This window comes from Thalassophryne amazonica, chromosome 22 (assembly GCF_902500255.1).
Source record: "Thalassophryne amazonica chromosome 22, fThaAma1.1, whole genome shotgun sequence".
Lineage (NCBI taxonomy): Eukaryota > Metazoa > Chordata > Actinopteri > Batrachoidiformes > Batrachoididae > Thalassophryne > Thalassophryne amazonica.
This window is the reverse complement of record NC_047124.1, coordinates 5219162-5238416: the sequence shown is the minus strand read 5'-3', so window position 1 is coordinate 5238416 and position 19255 is coordinate 5219162. Positions and strand designations below refer to the sequence as shown.

Genomic DNA, 19255 nt, shown 5'->3' with positions numbered 1-19255 from the left:
TGTGTGTTGGGGGGGTTTGGCTGGACATTTTGGTGTTCTTTTCTTTGCTCTCCAGGTGGTATGCAAACTGATTTATTGTCTGTGGAGAAGGTGCTGGCAGAAGAGTCCTTCACCCTCATCAACGTGATATGCAGCACCTGTGGATGATGCTCACGTGCAACCTTAAAGACTTTCAGCTGAAGCAGATAATGAGATGGCGTTCTGCATTTAAGCCATGTGTGATTCAAGCAGAATTGCCGGGAACTCGACCTTGTGATGTTCGTTTGTGAGACGCTGAGGACCGCGCCTGGGTTTGACACATCGTGCCTGTGAAGGAGGACGGGTGAGGGACACATGCTGTCAGCACACATCAGAGGTGATTGATTGTCTGAATAAATGTTAATAGTAATGTGGTATTTTGTTACGCAGTATATTTGAACATTGATGAGAATTGTGCAGCTTGCTTCTCACGGCCGTGGCGTGCGGACAGATGATCCTCCACCTGTTGTGAGAAGCTGCTCATTTACATAAAGCTTAAATTCAGACCTGAATGTGTTGCTGATAGTGTGTGCCTTTGAAGGATATTAGTTATAGCTGCTGACTTACCTCACCTTTTCTATCCTTCACAGAATCGGTTTGTCGTGTCCACCTGCGGGGTGTTTGGCGGTGAACGTGAGTCCAGAAGCGCCGGGCTTCGATCCCTTTGGGCGCTGGAGAGCGCGCCGTCCTTCACTCCGCCAGATAAACGCACTTTTATGTTTGTACACAGAGTATTGCACAAAAGGGGGAAAATAAAATTGTTTTGTTTTTTCTGGAACCGCTTTCTGGTTATTTAGCGCTGGGTTCAGTCAGACGCAGGTCCGCTCCTCAACCCGCGTCGGCACATAACAAATAATGTTTAGAATATTTTTTTTCAATAGAGCAATAATATCTATAAAATGAGATATTAAACTGTAACAGTCTGATTTAAGAGTAGAGGTTTTACTGATTAGTGGAAAAGTGAGTTGACAGTTTTCTTGAACTTCCTGTTTCGGGGGGGGGGGGGGGGTCGTTACCCCCCGCTGTCCGCTCCTGGATCCGCCGCTGGTCCTCAGCCTCTTCAGCCGCAGCTCTGCCACAAACAGCGACACGAAGAGCCGCCGTGAGGAGTTCCGCCGTCACCCGGTGAGTGTGTGTCCTTCAGCAACGATAAAACATCGAACCGTCGCGGTTTTTAGCGCAGATTAGCGGGGTTTATTCCCGCCGCAGAAGACGTGATTGACAGGCCGAGCGCACGCGCCGCTCTTTGTCTGAACGACGATTAGCTCGAAGTAACATTTAATGATCGACATCACGTCATTAAGACCGTAAATCATTTAACAAGGAGACATAATCGCGCTAAAATAAACGCGCGTCGTTTTGTGGAGGTACTACAGTAAAGTACTTTTACTCAGTTACTGTAGTACTGTTGTGTAATAGCTCGATTATAATAAAATGTTTATTATATTAAACCTAGCGTTTCCATATAATGCGATGATTTTAATTTTATAAAATGCTATAATTTCATCATAAAATGTTGATGTGGTTCTGAAAATGTTATTGATTAATCTCAACCATTTTTCCCACTATTTATTCCACAGAAGTTACATGGTGATAACTAGAACGGCACTCAGAGTGCACACTCTTCCACCAACCAACAGGAGGCGCAGTCACAAAACTAGATTTTATCCCCGTCAGACCTTTGTGATGTCATCAGACAAGAATATTAAAGACAAAAGGAGACTTTGTCTCACAGTGTTAAAAAAACTGAAGAAAGCGAAAATGTTCTCGCCTGAAGGCTCGCAACATTTCACCCTAATCTGCAAAAAAAAGTCATAACTGCGAGGTCGTCCGCTGGTCAGCTCCAAGATATAAATCTGTTTTCCTCATAACGTCATCAGTAAGACTCTGAATCCTCACGGTGACTCTGCAGGTCTCTTTAATTCGTGTTTATTATTAATTATTTTTTAACAGTTGCAGGTTTTCTTCACACGTGGACGAACACGAAGTCGCCGATGGTCCGGTGCACTCCGGCTCGTGTTTGCACCTCATCATCAATCAGGATGTTACTAAGGCTGAAATCCAGCACAGCAAACAGAAAGGCAGCGATAAACACGAGAGCTTTGACATCGTTAAGGCACCTCAGAGGAGTTCTGGTCTCTCTGGATTCCAAAGTGGATCCCTGTGCAGGGTTGATTAAATAAAGCAGCAGGCTGGGATTCAGCACACAGGAGTGTGTGGTCTTCACGTCCCTTTCGAGTGAAATTAACCTTTTGCTTTAATTAGCCTCGTTAATGCTGCGGTTAAGATAGTTTTCGTCTGAGTTGGATCCAGGATGTTGCCCACTGGCGGGAGACCCTGGTGTTGGGGAACACGTCGGAGGTATCAGTGCCTGAACACCTGTTAAGATCCTCCAAAGTGTTAAATCTTTGACATTACAGACGGCTAAATGTGTGTTTTGTTGTTTTGTGATAATAACTGAATAAGTCGGTGGTGTTGTCGCACATTATTTGGGCTGATGGTAAATCTGATTCAATGTCTATTTCCACAGCGCCACTCTCCATGAGCATCATAGCGATGGTGTAAACCCAGAGCTGACGTCAGTCCCTCCCGTTACTCTCCATCTTTCACGTATCAGATGTCATTTAACTATTCTGAGAAGGAAAACTCAACTGTCCTGGCATCCTTACCCACAACTCCCCTCTGTGGCCAAGAGGGCGTGTCTACCTGCCAGGCCAACAGGACTTCGGACTCCGATGACCTGACCACGGGTGAGGTTGTTGTCCTGAGTTTGGTCTTTGCTGTTCTGTGGCTTGTCTCCATCCTGGGAAATGCCCTTGTTTGCCTGGTCATCCACCGGAGCCGACGGACTCAATCCACCACAAATTATTTTGTGGTGTCTATGGCCTGTGCAGACCTGCTCATGAGCCTGGGTTGCGCGCCCTTCATCCTCCTGCAAGTCGCCTCAGGTCAATGGGTCATGAGCACAGCCGCCTGCAAAGCGGTGCGCTACATGCAGCACCTTTGCCCTGGAGTCCAAGTCTATGTCCTGCTCTCCATCTCTGTGGACAGATTCTACACCATCGTCTACCCCCTCAGCTTCAAGGTGTCCCGGGAGAAAGCAAAGAAGATGATCCTGGCCTCATGGCTGTTTGATGCTGCCTTTGTCTCCCCTTGTCTCTTCTTCTACAGCTCATCATCTACAGATGTTGTGGGTCACTGTGACTTTTTCCTGCCAGACACATGGGACAGTATAGTCTATGCCGTAGTTCACCTCCTGCTTGGTTTCTTGGTTCCAGTGGTGCTGATAGTATCATTCTACCAGCGGGTGGTCCGCTACATTTGGAGAATCAGTGCTGATGGACACACAGTGCGCAGGACCATAAACATTGTCCCACGGACTAAAGTGAAGACCATCAAGATGTTCCTCATGCTCAATTCAGTTTTCTTTCTCACCTATATGCCCTTCTATGTCACCCAACTTTGGCATCCAAGGGAGTCCAGTGGGCCGAGCAGGCAGGGAGTTCTGTTCTTCACAGCCATCGCCTGGATCTCCTTCAGCTCCACAGCATCAAAACCAACATTGTACTCGGTCTACAATGCAAATTTCAGACGGGGCATGAGGGAGACCTTCTGCATGTCGTCCATGAAATGTTACCGCAGTAACGCTTATACCATTACAGCAAGTTCTCGGATGGCCAAAAAGAACTACGTTGGGGTAGTGGACATCCCAATCCAAGCCAAGACCGCGACCAAGGACACAACATTTGACAGAGAGGCAAAGGAAAAGAAACTAGCTTGGCCCACTAATGCCAACCCATCTAATACCTTTGTGTGATTGATACTGGACACATTTGAAATAATAGATATGAAAATTAGTCTTGTAGAAATATCAAACAGCACAATGTCAGTTTTTGATGTGGCTTTTAAAGGCTCACAGAAAAAGAACGTGTTTGTATAAAGGGCTTCTTGTGATGTAATGCACCTTCTGGCAGCTATATTGGAAGTTCTTGGCCACAACAATTTTGTACTTGTGGTGTATTTCTGCGAAAGGTTTTGATGGAAAACCGTTATTCCACAGATAACATCTGAGTTTGTATTTTAGACACGTCAGTGCGTTAGCAAGCTAATCATGTAAGGTAGCCATCTCACAGTAATGTGGCATAAACACGTCTGATTAGTAACAAAAGTGGTCAGAAATATGAGCCGCACATTTTCACTTAGCTAGCTTAGCTAAGAAAGCCTGGAAACAAATTCTTGTTCAGGTTAACTAATCTCAAACACAGTGTTGTCTAAGAAAGAGTGATTTGCTGGTTAAATGTCACTAATCAGGTAAAACTACAAACTGTTTCAACCAAGAGAATCAACTTTCAAAACAGTAGAACACAGTGCTAGCATAGCATGCTATCGTGTGACATTAACTTAGTTGCGGATAGCAAGCTAGCACGCTAAATGCCATGTTAGCGTGCTGTCACCACACCAGTGTTACTAACATTTGCAATGCTAAACAGGCTAGATGTTACATGCTAAACATTTCCATTTTAATATTTATACATGTGTTCGCTGTGAGCTTGTCAACATGCACAACTGTCTGTCAAACATTTGAACACTTTAACACACTGATACATTTTGTTTGTTCTGGAGGGAATTTATGGTTTGTTTGGGTTTTTGTAGCTAAATTGGTGTTGTTATCACCTTAATGTTCAGTAATGACAAAAAGTTACTTTGTGCAAAATTATCTATAAAATCCCCACAAAAACTAGCCAAATTTAGATAGATTAGTATGTAGCTATGAGTGCAACTAATACATTAGAAACCCTAAATGTAGCCATGCTAGTATATTATCACCACACCAAAGCCAACTTGCCAATATGTTCCATATTACATGCTAAAATGACATGTTTTTTCCCCCTGTAGTTTTGTTGTATGTTATGCAAAGCACATTTCACTAATTCTGAAGCCTTATTTATTTGTTTACATTTAGGCAGTGCCATTTTATCCAGTCCAAATGTAAACATTAAAATGATCGCGTGTTTGCTAATCTTAGTGCTCACATCAATGGCAAGCTGAAAACGCGCATTTTTCTCTTCGGCAGCAACACAAACAATACAACCTGCACAGGTCAAAGGTCATCTCCAGAACCATTTGTCCAAAGTTTGTGTCCTCTTGTGTTAGCGTCACGTGTGTTATGTGCTCGTTTATGTAAAATGTCTGCGATATTCTCTGTGATCAGAAACTCTGTTTGTTTCATTTAAACACAAATGGACTGAAGTAAATAAACATGAACAATTGTAATGTAATTGTCAGTGTGAGTTGTAAAAATGTTTTTTATTTAAATTGTTATTAAATTATATTTATCAGAGTGTTTGAGTCTTTATTTCAACAGAATTTCTCACGTGAATTTGAGCTGCAATCATCCAGTCAGTGACAATCCTTTGATTTCTTTTTATTTTCATTAGATTATGGCTTCAAATCTAATTATAAGTTTTCTTTAACAGTCTTAACAGGTCAAAACACGATGAAATTTTATTGGCCATTTGGCCACCAGCTGTGCAGAAACTGATGGTAACGTAACTGTAGGTCTGCTGCATGGCCCTCAAAAAAAAAAAAAAAAAACCTTTGTTCCACTGCACCTCTTAAACCAGGTATAACATTTACATTTAGTCCTTTTCAAACATTTTGTCAGCTCTTGGAAACTAGTTGAAAATAACTGAATGTGGCTGAAATCAGTTTAAACACATTTAAAGTATTTTAAGCACTTTAAAACATTATAACTGATGTAAAACAGTTTAAAAGCATTTAAAAATGTTTTCTGTGCCAGAGAATTTTAAACAAATACTGGCTTTGAGGATTTTTTTTATTTTTTTTAATCAGAGCCATTGATCAATCAATTGACAAAATCAACACTGAAAGGAAAACAGAAGAAACATAAATATAACCACACTTAAGACGTTCGCGTTGTGCTATACTACTTTTTTTTATGTACGCTTACTATCACACTGTTATATTTTCTCGTGGTGGTGGGTTATTTTCTTCCAGTTTTATGGCAGTCTCCCGCTCCACCCTCCAGTCCAGGTGGTGGCGGTGTTACACCAAAAACTGATGACACCGGTAATAATTTAACGGAAAAGAAGCAGGAAGCGCAGCAAACCTGTTTGTCTCCTGATATTTTTTGTTTTGTTTTTAATCAGTAATCCGTACTAATAGTTTTATTCCGTAATCTGGTTAATGTGAGTTAACGCGAACTAGCTGCCACAACGTTAGCGTTCACCAAAATGGACGAAAACAAGGTAAAAATGAACAATTTTTAAGTCTAGCTGTGCTAAAGCTAAGTCATGCTAACGAATGTTTGTGTTGTTTCGACTAAAATGAGATAATCTACATTTTTACTGTAAGGTAAAGAAAAATGTTAATATAGTATAGTATTCCAGTATAGAAAATCTATACTGGAATAAACGTGTTTTTATGTACATGAAGAGGGGGCATTTTGAAAGATTAGTAATAAATTTTAAAAACTTTTCTCAAACATTTTAGGTCAGAAAATTTCAAAGGGGTTTTCATAACAAAAGACGTTAATACAGAAAAGTCCACCATACCAGTAAGCCAGAGTTGATAAAGACCTTGGAGAACGTTTTATGTACAAAATTACGTGTGTGTGTATAATATATATATATATATATATATATATATATATATAATATTATACACATACATACATACGGGTTGCTGCGGACTTTACCCTTCCATGTGTCACCCTTTAGAATATAGTGACAAAGGGTGAGAGGTGAGATTTTTGGTGTAAAAGGCAGAAAAAATGCCTTTTGTGTAAAATTCAACCAGAACCAGTTTCAGCGCCGCATACGAAGCCATGCCTTCCTTTAAACACAATTGATTAGAATATTGTGATCAACGGTGTCAAACGCAGCCCTCAGATTCCGAAGAACCAGAACCGACACCTTATTTGCTTCCGGATGTAGCCTCTAATCATTGAATATTTTAATGAGTGCTCGCTGTTTCTCAGAACACCGATCAGAGTTTCTCCAAAAATAACAGCGAATTCCTGAAATTTGTTACATAAATTAGAAAATGTTCACTAGTCATATTTTCCACATACAAAGCATATACAGTGAATGAAATAGGCTCCTGCAGTTAATACGGTGTCATATACAAACCATGAATAGCTGTCATCTTTATTTAATCTACCCAACATCTTCATGTCTACCCCACATTTTAAACTTTAAATCCATACCCTGCCTCCTGTACAGCTTTAGCTCATGATAATTGCAGTGGTTTCTTGTTAGATGCCACTGTTTGTGAAAATGGAAATGTTTCTGTATCAACAACCTACTTTGTATGAAATATGTCTAAATGGGTCATAATTGTTATGAGCTGAGTGATGCTAATGAGGATATTTATTAGAATTATAAAATAGTAAGTGATAATTAAAATGAAGCAATGATAAGTCTCATTAATGAGGTTGAAAAAAGGTGAGGTGCTGGTGGATCTAATGACCTAACCAGTGGGTCACCCCTCTGAGTCTGGTCTGCTTGGGATTTCTTCCTCAATATCATCAGAGGGAGTTTTTCCTTACCACTGTCTCCTCTAGGGGTTGATAAGATTAGACCTTACTTTTGTGAAACGCCTTGAGGCAGCTTTGTTGCGATTTGGTGCTATTTAAAATTAAATAAATTGAAATTATTTAATGCATGTGTGTGTGAGACAGAGACAGAAATGGCTTTCTCAAAGTGCAGAAGACATTAATGTAGACTTTTTTTTTAATCAAGAGCCTGGAGTTGTTTGAAAAACAGTTTTCATCCTTTCACCTCATTTGTCATTCCTCCTCATCAAACACAGTTTCCTAATTGTGTGTCATGATGCTGGAGATTTTGTTGTTAGCTGCTGTTTAAACCATTCCTGTGTCCTGTGGAGTAAAATGTTTAATTAAAGAACTTGTTTTGTTTTTTGTTTTGTTTTTTTGTTTTTTGTGGAACTGCAACCTGCACATTAGTTGCATTTTACTTGTGTGGAATTGTTGACTGAAGAGGTCACACTTTGTCTGATGGTAGATAGCAGCTGGGAAAGTGAAAAAGCCTGGAAAACGTGGCCGCAAACCCGCCAAGATTGACCTGAAGGCCAAACTGGAGCGGAGCCGGCAGAGCGCCCGAGAGTGCCGAGCGAGGAAGAAGCTGCGGTACCAGTACCTGGAGGAACTGGTTTCCAGTAAGGAGAGGGCCATCTGTGCCCTGCGGGAGGAGCTGGAGATGGTAAGCAAACGTTTCATGTCGGCGGATCGAATCGCGCTCGTCATTTCCCACAGTCCGGCTTTGCTTATTGCTTTTCTGTCTGCTCTCTGATTGGTTGCCTAGAGGGGGGGGAGAGAAAAAAAAGTGAGTCTAATCTGTGTCTGTTCCCCTGCAGTACAAACAGTGGTGCTCGGCCATGGATCAGGGCAAGATCCCCTCTGAGATTAAGGCTCTTCTGACCGGCGACGAGCAGAAAATGCCCCAAGGTGGGAGCAGCACAAAAGTGCCCAAGAACGGCAAAAACATCATCATCAGCAGCGGTCAGGGTTAACGAGATGGAAGGAAAAAGGTCACGACGTGACAAGGACGTTTAAAACAAACTGCTGGTGGTTCAGTTGAAGCGTTGAAGGTCAGATTTTTCACCGATGATGTGATGCATCATTTAAAAAACAAAAGCACTTTTTACTCATGGTTTCATTTAAGCTTTCAATAAATGAATAAATAAAAAGTACCACTCTGCAGTAAGCTGATGGTGAATGTTTTAATGAGTTTTTGTTGTTTATAGCAGCGTTCAGACCGATGGAGACAAAGTTTTTATTTATGTTGAAACAACCTTATTTCCTGTTGTGTTTAAATGAAGATCATCAGGAACAGGATTTGTGGAAACATTGGTTGGATGTATTTTGTTGTCTATAGAAAACCCTTTGAGTCTTTTCAATAATGTTTGCTGTTTGGATGTTTTTATGAATAATGTGACAATTAAAAAAATCTGAATTGCATTCCTGTTTCTTTTTTTATTTTAACAAAAATAAGAGTTGTGCATCAGTGAGACTAACACGACACATTTGTTGTTGGATGAAGATTAAAAATGTTTCTGTTCACATATAATTTCACATGTTTTTGAGCTGTCAGTTTGATTTCTTCACTCTAAAGATCTACTTCCATGTCATCCCAAAAGAAAACAGTGGCTCTTTTCAGTTGGTGTCAACGAAAAATCTTAAAAACTTCAAATGCCACTGTTTGCATCATTCGTGACCTCAGTTATATAAGGCTGGGGAAAAAAATGATGCAAGGACAAATTTGGTCTGTTGAAAATTAAAACTTTATCAACCACAAATTGTTAAAATGGAATTGTTTACTCAGAACTCTACATTGTACTTGTCAGGAGAAATTGCATTTCTTAAAACTGAAGAAATGTAAATCTCAAGAAAGCCTGTGTGCAAAAAAAATCACATTTCTGATGTTTATAAATGCCTTTTTTTTTCCCCCTCCCCTGAAGTTTGTGTTTCAAGTAGGAAATGTACCAGAAGACCTGAAATCCTCACATCGCCCACTAGGTGGTGACAAGAGCTGCTCAAATGTGCAGAAAGGTCTCGACTTTATTTTGAAAAGTTAACTTTTGGTGAAAATACGACGGGCTGACAGACAAAAATCACCTTACAGTTGTGTCTCTTACATAATAGTGTAAACTAATGTAAAAAGATACTGTTTACATAAATGTGGCTATTTTGTTAAAACCTTTCTTATATATCGAAATTCAAGCATAATTTCTCTGACGTTTTATGATAAACGGCCAGCAGCTGTCTGGTTTGCTACATTTCCTGAAGATCTACTGACTCTCAAACATTTCCTCCACATGTACGATTTTCTGGTCATACGCGTGTTCGATGTCGTCGGCTCAGTAATGTGCAACTCTTCTGAGTTTCATTTTTGAGTCTGGATAACTGTCAGCTCACCTGAGTTCTGTTTTCCACTGTTAACTAAAACTTCCAGTTCCATCACTGTTCTGCTTTTGCTCTGCAACACTTAACAGATCAAATCTTTAGCGAGTTTCTTTGTCAACTATTAAAATAATAATCAATGCATCCTTTAAACTGGCACCTGTTTTTATAATTTATCATTTTAACACTATGGCTTGAAATGGTGCTGGTTTTGATTAACTGGATTTAACTGGATAAAGGTTTAATTTACTTTGAACTAATCCCTCAGTAGGCAATCGGACTCCTGCTCAGATTTCTGGCAGTTATCTTAGGGGTCCGTAAATCAATCTCAAGATCTGATTGCAATGTTTTTATTACAGCATTTCCTGGTGGAAATTGACCTTTGATCCCAATGACTGACCTTTGCTGAAATGAACCCATTAAATGCATTTCCAGGGTTGGTCGTAATCAGCTGAAGGACCTCTGTGATGGACTTTGATCCAGCTGATTGATCGTGAGGAAGTCTGACCACCTGCATAATACATGTGTAGGTAGTTTGGTTTAAATGTAGAACCCACTTACATATGGGTGTCAAATTTGTGGCTAATCAATAAAGAAACTTTATCTAAATTCTGGGTCTGTTAGTGAAGCTTAGGGCTATAGGTGCCGGCAGTCACCTTATTTCCTTTGTTTTTATTGCTTAATGCTGACAAATTATACTGTATTTGCTGTCTTTCTGATGCCTGATTCTGTTTTCTCTCTCTTTCTCTGTTTAAGGTGCGGCTCCATCCAGAGATGGGTATGGTGTCTGTTTCTGTACCCTCCTGTCCTGCGCACCGGCAACATTTCCTGCATTTTTGTTTTGTAAATTATGTCTGTAGCATGTGTGACTACAGACTGACATGTCTGTAGCTTTTGTGGCCGGGACAGCGGTGGGATCGAACCCGGACGGCTCGCACTAAAGACCATTCCTCTACCAGGTCAGCCAAAGGGGAATTCCCCATTAGCCAAGCTAGCGGGAACGTCTTTTCAATCAGGACCCAGGACCTTCATCCTGCTACACATGGCCCAAGCAGAGGGTCACCCCCTTTGAGTCTGGTCTGCTTGAGGTTTCTTCCTCAGCCGGAGTTTTTTTTCTTACCACTGTCGCCTGTGTTCTTGCTCTTGGGGGTTGGTACGGTTTGACCTTACTCGTGTGAAGCGCCTTAAGGCAACTTTGTTGTGATTTGGCGCTATATAAATGAAAATAAATTGAAATTGAAAATTGAAAAGTGTAAATTTTGCTGAAATGATAATATGAGACAGTGGCGCTATATAAATGAAAATAAATTGAAATTGAAAAGTGTAAATTTTGCTGAAATGATAATATGAGACAGTGGTGCCTATGTCGTAAATTTGGCGGAGGGATGCGTTCTGAGTGCTCTGTTTTGTGTCGGCTCACGCGTTTTTTCTTGGGCGCTGCGCCTTTAAGAAGTCTGTTGAGTTCATCGATGACGGCATCCTTTTATTTTTATCGCAGTGACCTCATCGTTTATGGCAGCAGGACTTCAGCGACAACTTTAGTGCGACTACTTTCTGTTTAAAACTTCTTGAAGTAGAAACAGAAGCCAACTCTGTTTTTTTATCGTGTCGCACTCCGTGTTTAAACCGTGTCGGACGGTTAGCGCGGAGCTGGGACTTTTAACGTCGAAGTTTCAAAGGGTGAGTGCCAGAATTTTCGTCCTTAACGTGCTAAATCAGCTCCCGATAAAGTTAACGGGCCCCATAAAGTTAACATTTTAGTTAAAAACCCGATTTAACCTCGATTCACAAACCGTGACACGTTTATCTGTTCGTTTTTAAACGTGGTTCTGTCGGTTAAGTCGGTTGTTTGTGATCGTTAGTGACCAACACTCAGCTAGGCCACTTAACGGACGCCAACGTTTAAATAAACAAACAGCAACGGACGTTAACCTTTAAACGGACGCTCACTTAAAACTTTTAAACGCTAACGTGCAAAATAAACATTGGATGCAAACGTAAACATAAAGTTAAACATTTAACGTTGAAAAAAGGTCAAACGGTAACTTGAAAAAACGAACGTTACGCTGAACTAAAAGTTACTTTCTCAGTAATTATGCCACTTTTTAATTAACTGACATAAATTTAAACCGCATATTTACACGACAGTCCTTCTTGTTAAATCGAAATAAAGCTGAAAACAACAAACGAAAGAAAATACATTATATTTTATTTTTATGATTTAAAATATTGTTTGGTTGTTTTCAGGCAGCTAGACTAAAAAAGTGCTTTACGTCAAAGTGCTAATAATAATATTATTCATTCAACAATAATAAGTGTACTTTCATACAAAAATAGAAGTAATTATTTTACATTCAAATAAATATTCTAAACATTTATTGAAATAACTAGAAGGGCACTCGGAGGGCTGACCTCTATCAAGGCTAATGCTGCATTTAGTGGCAACTGGAAATTTGTAATCTGAGAGAAGGAAATGTAAAAGTAAATGCCTTCAAAAGTTAAATTTCCTACTCTGTCTCTGGAAAGGTTTCTCAACCCTGACCTCTGTTTTACATGGTTGCTAAAACATTACTTGTTCTAGTGGATGTCTAACTGGTCCTGAAGGTCCAGGAGCTCCGTTCTAGCATCAAAGCTTTCTTATTCTTGATCTAATAAAACATTACACAACATGCCTTCTGCTCCTTTTTTCACTCTTCTGTTTCTGCAGATAAGTGAATTATGCCTGTTTGCAGAAATGATAACCTGAAGCAGGCTTGTTTTTAAATTTATTTATTGCAGTTTGTGCATCAACCCCACAGAGGCTGGAATAATGTAGTTTTGAGCTCTCGTTTCCATCTCCTGAAAGAAAGTGAACACAGCATAATAGTTTCTCTTTCATAAATAGATTTTTTTTTTCTTCTTCTTCCTCTTCAGGAAGCTCAATATATTTCCTCAAAAATGAATGAAAAAGTCCAAAAAGGGAAGCAAAAAAAAAAAAAAAAAAACCCATCTTATTTAAATTGTGTTAAAGGCCTAAATTTAATGCAGGGGTGGTGTCCAAGTGAATAGTGCACTTGTTTTCAGTGCAAAAGGTTCCTGGTTCAAAACCCACTCCTGCCACATATCTCCAGGTGTTGCGTCAGGAAGGGCATTCGGCGTTAAACTTGTGCCAATTCAACATGCAGATCCACCTCCGATCTCCTGTGGCGACCCCGAGTGTAAACAAGGGAGCAGCCGAAGGGACTAATTTTAAAGGTCTAAATTTAATGTGTTCTTTGTTGACCCTTGTTTTGCCCTTCGGCGTTTTATGAAAATCCTCCTGGTAGGTATTTTTTTTTTATGTGACTTTTAAAACCAAATAAACTGTAAAGAAAACATAACCTCAATCAAAATGTTGGAGAAAGAATGAAGAAAGCTAAACATCATTGAAGAGGAATTACTTCAATAATATTTATTAATAATAATAATAAATACTATTGGTAACTGCATAAAGACTGTTATGATTAAATAAATATTCAAGAATTAATAAAAAGCTTTCTTTTTTGGTTGAGAATCTGTTGGAATCTGCAAACTATGTATTTAACTATTTATTAACTACTTAAGTGCTTGTGTTGCCTTTGTTATAATAATAATAATAAAATCACCCTGTTTTCACTCACTGCTATTAAAATGGTTCAGAATCTGGTTTTACTCCAAATTTGTTGGTTAGTTCAGTTTAAAACTGAAAATTGTAAACCACCACCAGGTTATTAACAGCAGTCTGTGTGAAATCCTCACATTTGAAGAGCTGGAGCACATCAAAAGTGAAATATAATAATAATAAATCAGCTTCAGGTGGGTGATTTATTTATTTGTTCATTTAATTTTTTTGTTTTGTTTTTTCCTGTGAAAGACCTATGGGTACGAAGGAATCTTACTTTTTTTTTTTCTTCTGTTCCTAAACACAACAACAAATTGGACTTCTTGGGGGGAAAAAATCCTTTCAAAGTTTTCATATTTCAAAGCCTCAATGATTGCCTGACTTAATCTTGATTCATGTTAAGAGTTCTGAAAAATTGCAACATTTTAATGGGTAGTTTTTGCTTCCACCTAAAAGGGAAACGGCAGCAAAGTACTTTTTGATGAACTGGCACTTAAATTTAAAATATTTCTTGACGCTGCTCTCATGACTGGATTCCATTCACAAGCCCAAAACTATAGGTGGCGCTCACGCTGGTTAAAATGTAACATTTAGTGTTTTGGGAGTCGAGTATGTCGTTGTCGCCTCTTCAGATTTCAAGGAAATGTTTTTTTTTTGTTTTGTTTTTTTTCTTTGTGCTGATCACGAGTCAGAGATTTAAAATCTTTAATTGTTCATTTCCGCATTCAGCCAGCAGCAGTTTGGGCACTGTGTCACGTTGCGTGCATGTTTGGCCTGCGTCGCTGGTTTTTGGCAGCTCAGCTCATTGAGGAAGTTTGTGTTTAGCCGTGTAGATTGATGGCTTTGTTTTTGGCTGTGAGGAGATGCAGAGGTCATTGTGATAATGGTGGCGGCGTTTTAAAGCCTGAGATCAGCTGCTGTCCTGCTGATTCAATTTAAAAATATATAAATAAATAAGTAAAATCTGGATCTTTGGAATTACCCGGTTTTGTTTATATTTCAATCCACATGTCTAATGTGGCTGTTGTTGAGTAGAAATGCTATTTTGTCCCAGACATCGCCACATTCCACAACTGCCTGTGGTCCTGGATGACAACCACACAGACAGACAAGCGGTCACCGTGTATCTGCTGCAGCCGGGTGAAATGGAGGCGTATCCTTGACCGTCTCCCACCGCTGGGGTCCTTGACTCTGAGGCACTGGTGTGCTGGATTGTGTCCAGAGAAACACACCACGTGGACAGCATGTGATGGCTGATGTTCCCTCACTGTCAGTGATCCTCCTCATCAGAGTCTCACTCAATAACCGTTCATTTGACACAAAGTCATTCCAGCAGGACCCAAGTATCCTCCACAACGACATCCAGCTCTGTCCTTAGCACACTGGTTAGAGGCCAAGTCTGACAACCAGGCAGTAAGACAGGAAGCACCAGGACCCTAAAGATTTGGACCTTCATCCTTCTGTAAAGATATCAGCATCACCTCACACATTTGACCTTGTTACTCCATAAGGTTCCAGACATCTCTGGATATCAATGGCCAGCGAGCTGGAGACATGAACATCACTCGTGACAAACAATGTCTAAGTTGTCATCAAAATGTACTTGAATTCCCAGAAGTTAAAGTACTCATTATGTAGACTTGCCCATTTCAGGATAATATATATGACTGGATGATAATTAATTGAATTTTATAATTTTTTTTTTTTCCTCATCTCAAACTTTGTGTAGTGACACTGAAAAAAAAATGTTTAAAGTAGACCTGCATTGAAATAAATGTGGTCAGATCTCAGAAAGAAATAGCTGATATGTATTTATAAGACCCTTATGAATGCAGTAAAGTAAATCTGCAAGCCCAAATTTGTAATTCAGCGGAGAAATCGTCATTTAAAAATGACAAATTTGCAGCTAAAATTTGGTGCTCGGTAAATGCTGAAGCGGGCCACTCACATCGCCCCCGTGTCTGCTGTGCAGCCGGCACCACGTCCCTGTTTACTGAATGGAGGTGCAGCCAACTTGGCAAAAGTCCAGAGACTACGCTCGCTGTTTTGATGCGGAGCGGCCGGTGACACCTGTTGTTGCAAGGACAGACTTTCCGCAGCACCGCACGTCTCAGTAATTGGAGCCGCAGAGCTCCGTGGCCGCTGAGAGAGGTTTATATCTTTTTAATGACTTGGATTCTTTGCGGGTCCCGCCTCCGTACCCCGCGACGGTAACACCGGAGGAGAAAGACAGTAGATTTTCAGTGTGACACCACTCAATCAAACGCACAAATAAAAGAAATGTGTACTCACCAAACGTACCGCAAGACAATATGAAGTTTTAAAAAAAAGTAGATCCTTCTGTATAAGACAAGAAAAAGGTGCAGATGCAAACTGACGTAAATCCACAAATTACAGTTGGCGTGCACAATGCATGCTGGGAGAGGGTCTTTTCCCTGACGTCTCGGCAGCGTTCCAGATGTGATGACAGTTTTGTGGAGGGCTAAATTTTAGCTGTAAATTTGTAATTTTTAAATGATTTCTCCGTTGAATGACAGATCTGGGCTTGCAGATTTACTTTACTACATTCAGAAAGATCTTATGTGTAAATATGTCATTTTTTGGTCCAAGGATCTGACTGCATTTATTTCAATGCAGGTCTACTTTAAATAAGTTTGACTGGAAATCTAGAATAGTTTTTAACTGGTTTGTCTGCTGAGTTATCAGGATTATATGGTGTAAATATTCCCATCTATATTTTTAAATTTGCAGTATATTATGCAATGTTTCACAGAAGGTGCAATATCGCAGTGCGCACGCCGGAGGAAACTAGAGCACTGTACACGTAGAGCACAAACCTCTGCCAACACTAGTTTTCAGTTTCACAAATTTTTACCTTGGAAAAAATTTAAGGTCAAAGTCCTCTCAGAAGTGACTTTTCATAAGCTGTGAGATGTGATCAAATGTCAGGAGGATGTATTTAATTCATGCACTTCAATCAGAATTTTTTTTTTCAACTTCTGAATTTTATTTATTTATTTTTTTCAGATAATTTTTCCTTTTTAGATAATTGGTTATCTCTTTGCACAGATTGTCGTTGCTTTTTGGAGCTTGGTTTCCGACTGATAACTGGAAGACAGTCAGTCAGTCATAAAATTGGAACCTCCCTCCAATTTTGGTGGTGTAGGTAAATCCGTAACAGAAAAATGAGTGACTGAGGCACTTTTGATTGAGATATAATGTAAAATTTACACCATATGGGGTTTTCAATGTTAAATTTAAATGGCCACAAAATTCACAATGAGCATCAGATCCAAATCAAACTTTGTCAGGTGATAGTGAGTGCCAGTCTGCACCTCGCTTTCAAATATGAGAGTGATTGGGGCATGTTTGATTAAGGTATAATGAAAAATATACATTAAATGGGGTTTTAAATATTAAATTTAAATGGGCACAAAATCATTAATCCAAATCAGATCTGGATGAAATTTTGTCAGGTGATGGTGAGTGTCAGTTTGCACCTTGCTTTCAAATATGAGAGTGATTGGGGCACGTTTGATGATATAATGAAAAATTACATTCAATGGGGTTGTCAATATTAATTTGAAATCAAATCAATTTCATTTATATAGCGCCAAATCACAACAAACAGTTGGCCCAAGGCGCTTTATATTGTAAGGCAAGGCCATACAATAATTACGGAAAAACCCCAACGGTCAAAACGACCCCCTGTGAGCAAGCACTTGGCAACAGTGGGAAGGAAAAACTCCCTTTTAACAGGAAGAAACCTCCAGCAGAACCAGGCTCGCAGAGGGGCAGTCTTCTGCTGGGACTGGTTGGGGCTGAGGGAGAGAACCAGGAAAAAGACATGCTGTGGAGGGGAGCAGAGATCAATCACTAATGATTAAATGCAGAGTGGTGCATACAGAGCAAAAAGAGAAAGAAACACTCAGTGCATCATGGGAACCCCCCAGCAGTCTAAGTCTATAGCAGCATAACTAAGGGATGGTTCAGGGTCACCTGATCCAGCCCTAACTATAAGCTTTAGCAAAAAGGAAAGTTTTAAGCCTAATCTTAAAAGTAGAGAGGGTGTCTGTTTCCCTGATCTGAATTGGGAGCTGGTTCCACAGGGGAGGAGCCTGAAAGCTGAAGGCTTTGCCTCCCATTCTACTTTTACAAACCCTAGGAACTACAAGTAAGCCTGCAGTCTGAGAGCGAAGCGCTCTATTGGGGTGATATGGTACTATGAGGTCCCTAAGATAAAATGGGACCTGATTATTCAAAACCTTATAAGTAAGAAGAATAATTTTAAATTCTATTCTAGAATTAACAGGAAGCCAATGAAGAGAGGCCAATATGGGTGAGATATGCTCTCTCCTTCTAGTCCCCGTCAGCACTCTAGCTGCAGCATTTTGAATTAACTAAAGGCTTTTCAGGGAACTTTTAGGACAACCTGATAATAATGAATTACAATAGTCCAGCCTAGAGGAAATAAATGCATGAATTAGTTTTTCAGCATCACTCTGAGACAAGACCTTTCTAATTTTAGAGATATTGCACAAATGCAAAAAAGCCGTCCTACATATTTGCTTAATATGCGCATTGAAGGACATATCCTGATAAAAAAATGACTCCAAGATTTCTCACAGTATTACTGGAGGTCAGGGTAATGCCATCCAGAGTAAGGATCTGGTTAGACACCATGTTTCTAAGATTTGTGGGGCCAAGAACAATAACTTCAGTTTTATCTGAATTTAAAGGCAGGAAATTAGAGGTCATCCATGTCTTTATGTCTGTAAGACATTCCTGCAGTTTAACTAATTGGTGTGTGTCCTCTGGCTTCATGGATAGATAAAGCTGGGTATCATCTGCGTAACAATGAAAATTTAAGCAATGCTTTCTAATAATACTGCCTAAGGGAAGCATGTATAAAGTGAATAAAATTGATCCTAGCACAGAACCTTGTGGAACTCCATAATTAACCTTAGTCTGTGAAGAAGATTCCCCATTTACATGAACAAATTGTAATCGATTAGATAAATATGATTCAAACCACTGCAGCGCAGTGCCTTTAATACCTATGGCATGCGCTAATCTCTGTAATAAAATTTTATGGTCAACAGTATCAAAAGCAGCACTGAGGTCTAACAGGACGAGCACAGAGATGAGTTCACTGTCTGAGGCCATAAGAAGATCATTTGTAACCTTCACTAATGCTGTTTCTGTACTATGATGAATTCTAAAACCTGACTGAAACTCTTCAAATAGACCATTCTTCTGCAGATGATCAGTTAGCTGTTTTACAACTACCCTTTCAAGAATAAATGGCCACAAAATATTTATATCAGATCCATATCAAACTTTATCAGTGGATAAATGATACCATCCTACTTAACACTCTCAAATATGAAGGAAATTTGATCTTTGTTGACAGAGTTATGTAAGTAAGTAAGTCCCTTCAGCTGCTCCCTTGTTTACACACGGGGTCGCCACAGCAAATCCAAGGTGGATCTGCATGTTAAATTGGCACAGGTTTTACGCCGGATGCCCTTCCTGACGCAACTCCACATTACATGGAGAAATGTGGCAGGGGTGGGATTTGAACCCGGAACCTTCTGCACTGAAACCAAGTGCATTAACCACTTGGTCACCTTTGAAAATTTGTTCAATATTAAAGGAGAGGGATTTTTCCAAGA

At 39.8% G+C, this 19255-nt stretch overlaps 2 protein-coding genes and 1 long non-coding RNA gene across 3 annotated transcripts in view; all 3 read left to right on the top strand.

Annotated features, from left to right (window-relative positions):
* Positions 1 to 876: 876 nt before the first annotated feature.
* On the top strand, positions 877 to 4324 carry gpr19 (G protein-coupled receptor 19). Its single transcript, XM_034163428.1, has 2 exons — positions 877 to 1143; positions 2549 to 4324. Exon 2 carries the CDS (start codon positions 2636 to 2638, stop codon positions 3833 to 3835), a length of 1200 nt encoding a protein of 399 aa, XP_034019319.1. The 5' UTR covers positions 877 to 1143; positions 2549 to 2635; the 3' UTR covers positions 3836 to 4324.
* Positions 4325 to 6103: 1779 nt separating this feature from the next.
* Positions 6104 to 9008, top strand: crebl2 (cAMP responsive element binding protein-like 2). The gene is made up of 3 exons (XM_034163429.1): positions 6104 to 6287; positions 8064 to 8261; positions 8416 to 9008. Exons 1-3 carry the CDS (start codon positions 6273 to 6275, stop codon positions 8569 to 8571), a joined length of 369 nt encoding a protein of 122 aa, XP_034019320.1. The 5' UTR covers positions 6104 to 6272; the 3' UTR covers positions 8572 to 9008.
* Positions 9009 to 11310: 2302 nt separating this feature from the next.
* Positions 11311 to 19255, top strand: part of LOC117503899 — a 12147-nt gene continuing 4202 nt past the window's right edge. Inside the window, exon 1 of the long non-coding RNA XR_004558688.1 lies at positions 11311 to 11641. This is a non-coding gene — a long non-coding RNA (uncharacterized LOC117503899). The remainder of the gene's footprint in view (positions 11642 to 19255) is intronic.